The sequence below is a fragment of the Neodiprion fabricii genome, chromosome 2 (genome assembly GCF_021155785.1).
Source record: "Neodiprion fabricii isolate iyNeoFabr1 chromosome 2, iyNeoFabr1.1, whole genome shotgun sequence".
NCBI lineage: Eukaryota > Metazoa > Arthropoda > Insecta > Hymenoptera > Diprionidae > Neodiprion > Neodiprion fabricii.
This window is the reverse complement of record NC_060240.1, coordinates 4,919,832-4,928,687: the sequence shown is the minus strand read 5'-3', so window position 1 is coordinate 4,928,687 and position 8,856 is coordinate 4,919,832. Positions and strand designations below refer to the sequence as shown.

The 8,856-nt window shown below is 39.3% G+C and overlaps 1 protein-coding gene across 1 annotated transcript; it reads right to left on the bottom strand.

Annotated features, from left to right (window-relative positions):
• Window positions 1-313: 313 nt before the first annotated feature.
• Window positions 314-6,291, bottom strand: LOC124176896. The gene is made up of 5 exons (XM_046558732.1): window positions 5,459-6,291; window positions 5,022-5,076; window positions 4,272-4,919; window positions 1,327-1,332; window positions 314-1,217 (listed from the first exon to the last, which is right to left on the bottom strand). The coding sequence occupies exons 1-5, from the start codon at window positions 6,289-6,291 to the stop codon at window positions 567-569; spliced, it is 2,193 nt and encodes a 730-aa protein (XP_046414688.1). The 3' UTR covers window positions 314-566.
• Between the last annotated feature and the right edge of the window lie 2,565 nt (window positions 6,292-8,856).

Genomic DNA, 8,856 nt, shown 5'->3' with positions numbered 1-8,856 from the left:
CAACCACTCGCCCTTACTCATCTCGCGAGTGGTAAAGGGCAGCGTCTAGTCAGACATTTATTTTCGCTGCGACATCTTGCTCTTCTGCTTCTCGCTAACTATCACGAAGGACGCGTTTTACGGTGTAAAAATATAGCGCATGGATTGAAAGAGATACGAGACAAGGAGGAAAAGAATGTTCAAGGCAATTCATCGGCTTCAGCTTCGGTGAATTACATTTTTGTTTTTTCTGTTCTAGTGTCGATGTATGGACGGAAGGATGATGCTGGGCTCGGATTGGAATTTGGGTAGATTGAAAAATTCATTCAGAGGATATGTTAATCAAGACGCTTTATTATAGATTCGAAACTGTAGGTTACAAGCGCGTTTTAAGGAACTGGTTTACAGTATGATGAAACATCGCTTCGGAATAATCGTTGGTATAATAATAACCGAAGCATTACGGAAGACCTTCAAGTCAAAGATTTATGCAGCATCAACTGAAGATCTGAAGAAGGTGGAGATTTCATCGACATTGACAACCATTTCTTCGAGTTTTGCAATAGCAAGCATGTTGTAACGAGCACTTAGGCGAGACCAACAATTGTCTTCAAGAGTTCGACAATGGCGTCGATGTCAAGTCCATACTCTTCCAGAGTCTCGCGGATGTGTTGGTACTCTTCGTTAGCCTTAAGTGCAGCGTAAACTGTCTGGGCCTCCTCAGAGCCGAGAAGACTAACCAGTGCGGCAAAATCTTCAGAAGACTCAAGTTTTTCGTAATACAGTGCTTTGATTTCGTCGGTGGGAAGAACAGCTATGATATCGGCGAGGAGTCCAGCTACTCCTCCAGTGATGCGGCTGGATACCAGACGGGTGCTCGGTACCTCGAGCTCGTCGAGTCCCAACCAACTGTGGAGGAGATTGACGTAGGTGTAAACGTCGAGTCCGGCACTATTAAGGTAGTCCAGGAAAGCGATGTATTCGGGGATGGCATCGACGGCAAGGATCAAGTTCGCGAAATCATCGCTTTGTATGTATTCCACTACATTCTGAACTTCCTCGTCCTCGGCCAAGTACTCGATTACGATTGCAACTACGTCATCGACGGGGATCAGGGCAAGAAAGTCCTGGAAGTCATCGCTGAGGTCCCGAGTGGAACGGTTCAGTACCTTGGGTGCTGGCAGAGATGCGGCGGTAGCCACACCGACAAAAGCGAGGAACAGAATTGAAAGCTTCATCTGCGCAGAATTATTGACGTCAATGGTCAGTACGGGGTGCAAAAAATTTCAGGCAGTTAATATTCTTAGAGGGATCGTTAAAGCGATCGAGATTTAATGGAGTACTCACCTTGTCCTGAGAGTGGGTAGACCGGTTCAGAATGAATTAATCGATTCGTCTTGCCTTTATATACCACAGTTTCATGCGATACCACAGATAACGGAACCCACTTGATGTAAAATCAGATCACTAAAAAATAGTGATTAGATTAAAATTGGTGCTGCAGGTGTTTCGTAAAGGAAATAGTATCTCATATATTTTAGACGTAATTCTAGATAACCGGCAGGTGTTCTGACCAGGTGGTCTTGCGATTATTTCAAATTTTTCAAAGCTTAACAATCGTTACGTAAAATCGGTAATAAAATCGAGGCGAATAACGGACAATTTAAAAAATTTCTAAGCCTATGCAGATCAGACGTCTGTTGAAAAGAATCGGATCTGGATTGCAATGTGAAGATATTCCGCCACAAGGTGTCGAATATGGAAATTTTTATGCCTATCCATGGTAGGTATTTGTCTACTTTTCTTTAAATTGCAGTAATTGGTCAAGACAGAAGAATCAGGCCTAGTGACTGTATGAGGGGAAACTATTCGTGAACCGGGCACAAACTTCACGGCGAAACTGTTCCCCGCGGGTTTATCAAATTCGATTGAAATAAAAAATTCATAAGTTTGATCGAGTGGATAAAAATGGAATGTATAAATTTTGATGAAAAAAAAAAAAAATGAGTTGCAACTAAATAAATTATACTCAATGAGTTTATATTCTACTGCTTTTGGGGAAAAATTTACTAAACGTTAGAATTGCTTTTTATTTATGTTCATATGTGCATATTCGCTTGTCTGCATTCACCCGCAATATCTTATTGCTGTTACGAATAAGGTATATGGGCCGATTTACCGACCTTCGGCCAGGTATTTACGGTGAAAGTTTCGATCTAGCTACGATTTGATTGGCTATGTGTACATTACGATACGAAAATCCTCGAATTTAGTCCTCACTGTGCACGCGAAACACGGTAATCAATTTTATCACGGTTTCCAATTAAGCCCGTGCCTCTAAATTTTTAGCACTTCTTGTCATTGCTAAAACATACCAATTAATTAGTTTTTCACGCACAAAAGGCTGATACATCCGATGCAAAACACTTTCTCATGTAGATCCTTAAAAACTATCAAGAAACGTTTTATTCACATTTTCGTCTTGTATAACAAGAAAATAAATTCTTTCTTTGTCTGAAAAAATCCATATGATGTAATATATCCTGAAGTTTTCAGAGTGAGACAAAAATGGTATTATGATTCAATCAAAGTTGATCTAAAATTTTTTGAATATTTTCTGTATCCCTGGAAAATTAGTGTTCTAGTTCATCATTAATTAGCATCTAGTTCATCCAGCTCTAAAAATTTCAGAATATACTCTAAAATGTCGATGTTTGGACACAACAAAATTTTAAAAAGTCAATACTTTCTTTTTCATATATTCAGAAGATTTGAGATTCCAGGAATATTTATACTGATTCAATTAGATTCCCATTTTTATCCGAAACTAAAAATTTCGAAATATAAATATACTTCAAAATATAAAATTTTCCACCTCCAAAAATACAAGCAATTCATTTTTTGGTCTATCGCATATATGGAATTGAAAATATCATAAGAACGTGAGTTTTTGCAGTTCTTGAAAATCCACCTCGTGATGGAATTTGTATTCGGAAATATCAGTCGTTGTCATACAAAAAATACAGAAGGTCATATTTGTTTCAACAACAAAAAGTACTAAAAATCAGGACAACGAGGTTCGACTGGGAAACATGATACAATTAATCAACGTTTTTTTTTTTTATTATGGCATATTAAAATTGCAGTCAGATCAAAATTTGTACTCAACAAATTTGAAACAAGTTAGTGGATCGACCTATACATGTAATGAAAAGGAATTATTTGAAAATCCATGCAAATTCTGCGTAGAGCTCAGAGAAGAAAAATATCTACTGCCAGTTTAGTTAAGCAATATTTGTCCCTTCTGTTAACATTTTTTTTAATCCATAGAAAATTTTCAGTAAGCTGTTGCCGACGAAAGATTACGCAATTTCCAGAATGTCGGTTAGACTGCACCTGCTAAAAGTAAGATTAGACAAACTAGATTGACATATATTTAATTTGCTGATTTTGTTATCGATCAATGATCTCGCATATATAAGGCTGCGAATCTCCAATCACACGTTTTTCAAGTCATATCTCCGAACCGTTTGCTTCGGAGCGCTGAATTTGTGTTCGAGATTCGACGTTAGAGACGCTACGTCATTTTCTCTAATAATTTCACTCAACTTCGCTACGCCGTGTTTACATTGACTAATGCAAAACTTGTTTCAGATTCCAAGGGTGCTACTATTGAAGCAACAGAAATCTGCAGACAAGGTTCGCGAAAGAGCTGTAGAGGTTGAGTTCGGGTGTTTGAAATAGATTCCCGGCGGTGATAGTAAGTCCCAAGCATAAGATATCGTCGTCGATTATTTATTACTGAAATTTGAGGAGGCGGTAGCCCCAAGCTGTTCAATGGGATAACACTCGGGTAAAAATCTGTTCGTTTTAAATGCGCAACGGTGATTATACGGACAGCACTTTTTTGAAGCGTAAATTATTTCGATGACGGTATTTGAAAAGTTTGAAGAAACATCCGCGCATGTAACTTAAACATACCAATGAGTAATGCTTACAGACATCCTTGTAATTTTTAATTAAAAAAGATGCTGTCCGTATAATTACTCTCACGTACGTAGATCGAATGTTTTTTTTTTTTCTCTGCTGATCGTAATGTTCAGTGGATAAGGGAAGGGTACTTGAATAATCGACGGCTGGAATATATTGGCGAAAATACGTTTATTGCAATCTTGATCTCACGAGTACATACATGTTGTCAAGTCGTACGAACAGGTCATCCAGGACGACACGTCCTTGAGAATGGATTACAACAACGTGAGTAATAGAAAGCAAATCGTAACGTGTACTTAGGCGAGACCAACGATAGACTTCAGGAAGTCGACAAAACTGTCGATGTCGAGTCCATACGCTACCAGAGCCGCGCGGATGTGTTGGTACTCTTCGTTAGCCTTAAGTGCAGCGTAAAGTTCCTGGGCCTCGTCAGAGCCGAGATGAGCAATCAGTTGCGCAAAATCTTCAGAAGTTTCAAGTTTGTCGTAATACAGAGCTTTGATTTCGTCGGTGGGAAGGATGGCCCTGATATCAGCGATGAGTCCAGCTACTCCTCCAGTGATGCGGCTGGATGCGAAACGGGTTCTCAATACCCTGGACGTGTCGATTCCTAGCCAATTACGCCAGATGTTAACGTAGGTGTAAACGTCGAGTCCAGCAGCATCAAGGTAGTCCAGGAACGCGATGTATTCGGAATTACTAATGACTGCTTCAACAAGCGCCTTGAAGTCGTCGGAATGAAGGTACGCGATGACGGACTGGACCTCTGCGTCTTCAGCGACGTACTGGGTTACAATTTCAACGATCTCATCCCAGGGCATCAAAGCACTAAACTCAGCCCAGTCATCGCTGAGGCTCCTGGTGGAGCGGTCGAAAGTCTTAGCAGCAGGCAAGACTGCGGCGGTTGAGACGCCGAGGATAGCAAGGAATACAATGGTCAGCTTCATCTGTAGAAAAATACTTTGGCACTCGATATTTGGGCGATTATGGGATTGCTGTTATGCACAGAGCAATTGGTATACTTAAGAGGTATTGAAATATCTACTCACCTTTTCTGGAGACTGCGAAAACAGTTGTATGATGAGGATGTGAATCCGGCGGTCCCTTATATACCGAAATTTTGCATCTCACTGAAGATAAGAAGACCGCTCAAGAGAAATAAAATCAACAAGAACGTCGATTAGATTAAAATCAGCCGTGTGGGAGGTCTCCAACGCTTCGAAGGGGGGAGGGTTGCACCGATAATCAGAGTTTCTGAAATTATCGTTAGATACTGTGACGCGTGCAGTGTTCAAGGGTCGAATTGAGCCTGTTGAACCTATTAAAAATATCAATGCTCCGAGTGAACTGATTATCATTACATTCACAGAGTCCAGAAAATTCAGTTTTGATGTTCACCTTGTGTTAGAAATTCGGTCATGTTTGCAGCTATTCCTTGATATAATTTAACTAAATATTTCACGTAGCTTCTCATTCCAGCTCGTACGCCAAATACATGTACAAGTTCTTGAGCAATTCCACAGCAAAGATGACTTCGATGCCGTCGTCGTTTGCCCAGAAGTAGTGCCGTTGCAACACCTTGCTGCTCTCAATCGCGTCGCAGAGTTCCTCGAAGTTCGGTGAACGCAACATTTCCAAAAATGCTCTGAAGCTAGACGAGTATCGTAATTTCTGGCAGAGAAATTCGTGCATCTCAGCCTGGGGGATGATTCTCACGACTTTGTTCATCATCGTTGAAAGACCGCCGCAGGCCAGGGACGTGTCGTTATTGACGTACGTGGGAATGTTCGTCCAGAATTGCACGATTTTGTTGCGCCAATACTCCACGTCCAGACCGTTATTCTCGAGGAAACTTACAGCCCTCTGAAATTCCGGCATCCGTTTGAATTCTCGGGCGATGTACATCCAATGATCGTTTATGTAGCCGACGGTCACGTCGCCGATTTGCTTGTCGTGTTTCACGAAGCATTCCAGAATATCGTTCACCTCATCCAGCGGTATGAACCCCAGGATGTCGCAGAGGTCTTCGTTCAGTGAACTCTCATTCTGGGCCTCCACCCCGTTCCAAACTCTGCCGCTTGATTCGCGGGACGAATAATTCAATCGATAGACCAAAACGCTGGCAACAACCATGGAGATTATCACCATGCCCAATCTCACCAATATTCCGCTCATCTGGATCGATGGAAAGTCGAAAGGTGGAGAGAAGTGTGATTTCTGGATGTCAGGGATCCATTGATTCCTGCGGGAATGGGAAAACGAACTCTTCTTACCACGAATGAGCTTAGCTACACTCAAGTTGTAGTCGCCGAATTTCATGGCCAGGCATCCGATCTAACGAATGCATCGTATTCATAACTTTTGGGCGAAGGATTTCGAATTTGATATGCATCAAATGAATTTCGTCGTTTGGGTGTAATCGAGAATCTGAATAATCGTCAGAGTTTCTTGGGTTATGTTTTCTGTTTCTTCAAAGTGAGATTTTTTTTTGCAAACTAATGTTCTTTCAATTTTTTCATCAATTCGTTACTCAAGGATTGCAACATTTCATTTTTCTCTTTACAGGACGATCGATCAACGTGTTTCCTTTCATCAATTTCGTTTGTCTAACAGATTTAATGCCAAATTTTGTGTTTCATTATGCCGAGAACAGCGACGTGAAGTCAGGCTCTTTGTGAAAATCGAGCTTACAGCATAATTATGTAAACTTGCAGAACCTACGCAGCGACAAATTGAAGGTTGCAAGATTGCGCATTATGCAATGAAACGAAAATCCCCACTTCAGATTGTTCCAGATAAATCCTTTGGTAGTGTCACAAGCGAAGAAAGATATACAGATTTCCAGAAAAAATCAACTGTCGAGTAGATACCAACAGCAAGATAGGACCAACGAGAATTAATTGAAATCTTATCCGATAAGCCAGCTTTCATCTTGATAAAAGTAAACAATTTCGTGGTATATAAACCCGCTATCCTCTCTGGGAACTTTTTGCAATGTAACTTTTCGGCCACCGGTACTTCGAAGCATAGGTATTTTTTCTGTCATATAGTAAAAAAAATATATACGGTTCTCTCTAATATGCAAAATAATACATTAAGAGAAATTTCAAGCTGCAGTTGCTGCAAAGTTCTTAACTATTTACGTTTTTATTGTAACGGAAAAACATTCTGGGTACTAAATGAAAATTAGATTTGTAGCTGTATCCAGAAAATCTAGTATCTGTTACTATTCGTTTCATTATGGTTACTCCTGCTATTTATTGTGATAATTTGATGTGGAAGCAACGGTAAATTCGTGTCGCCTTATTTGACAGAAAAAATATAGTAAATCAAACAAACTGATTTTCACGTTTCAATTATCAGAAAATGTAGTACTGGCAACTTTGATCGCACAAAATAGTTACTTTTACCGTAGTTTCTTGTGATTCGAACCATATCTGAACAATTTTTGTAACGATACGCATTTAACTTGAATTTTATAGCAACTATAACCAACGAAATTATTTTCACCGTGACCAGATGGTCCTTAAATATTTTCTGACTGAAACAACTATTTTCACAACGAATACAGTCAAAGTACAGTGAGAACAACTGTAATCTCAATATAGTTCGCGATAAAAATGGGTACGGTGACTACAGAATGTTTCACTGAGAAAAATTTCATTTGTTATAGTAACTATAAAAATTGAGTAAAACAGGTATCGTTAAAAAAACTGTTTGAATATTGTTGTTCATTACGAAAAACTAGGTACGCGTAACCATATTCCGTTATTGTCGATCCTTTTTGGTAATTGCAACGCAAAATCAGTTTATTCGATTTACTCTACTGTTTTACTTAAACAAGGCATTAACGTCAATTTATTCTTGCACAAGCATTAAATTTTCGCAACAGTTGCAAGAAAATATGGCAACAGTGATCGTAATGAAAAATAATAGTAACGGATACTAGACTTTCCGGTAACAGCTATAAACCTAATTTTCATTTTCTACCTAGAACTATATTTTTAGATTGTGGTTAAAAATGAAAATAGTTAAGGACGGAGCGGTAACCGGAACTAAAGATTTCTCTCAGTGTTCAGGATCGTAAAATTTCTTCAACCATCTCTTCCTTGAACAGTGTAAATAATCTAAAAATTGTGACGATTATAGTCAGTATATTGCAAAGCCTGCGTCAATTATTATGCCTTCTTTAGCCTGAAGACCAAACTTTTTTCAACCTCTTTGTTTGAATTGTGGATTGTTTTTTCAGATTAAAGTTGAAAACTGGGCAGGGGAACCCAGTTAACGTGAAGATTGAACTGCGTTGATGTACCGTTTGGAAAATATTATAATATTCCCACGCGCGACGGCATAAATATCGCAGATCTTGCACCATATGCCGCTCGTGAAGTTGGAGCATTCGTGAATTGAGCTGCATGCAAAGCAGTCATTAGTATTTGGGAGATTATTTTTCTTGCCTTTCCTAGTGAAACTGCCATGCAATGAACTGTCATTAAGAAAACGGAAAAACGTCGTTAACTTGCATACGATGGTACATTTGAGAACGCTTTTCATTTCCAACACCGAACAATAATAGCGCTTCGTTGGTGTTGAAAATTTACGTTCATGCAACCTGCTTTTCATACTGGATATGGATTTTCTCTTTCAGTTATATCGTCGTTTGCAACTCACTCGCTGCGATGATTTATGTCACGTTCAAACTTTGGCAAATAGATTTGAGGAGAAATTATGAATGCCAGTTTTTTGTTGATGGAAATTTATTCCGACCCAAGAGTCAAAATGCTCGATGAATAATATTCAAAGCTTGTATAATAATCGACCTTCGGTTTTAAAATCATTTAACCTTGCAATTAGCCGGACAATTCGCATTCAGTAATTATCGAT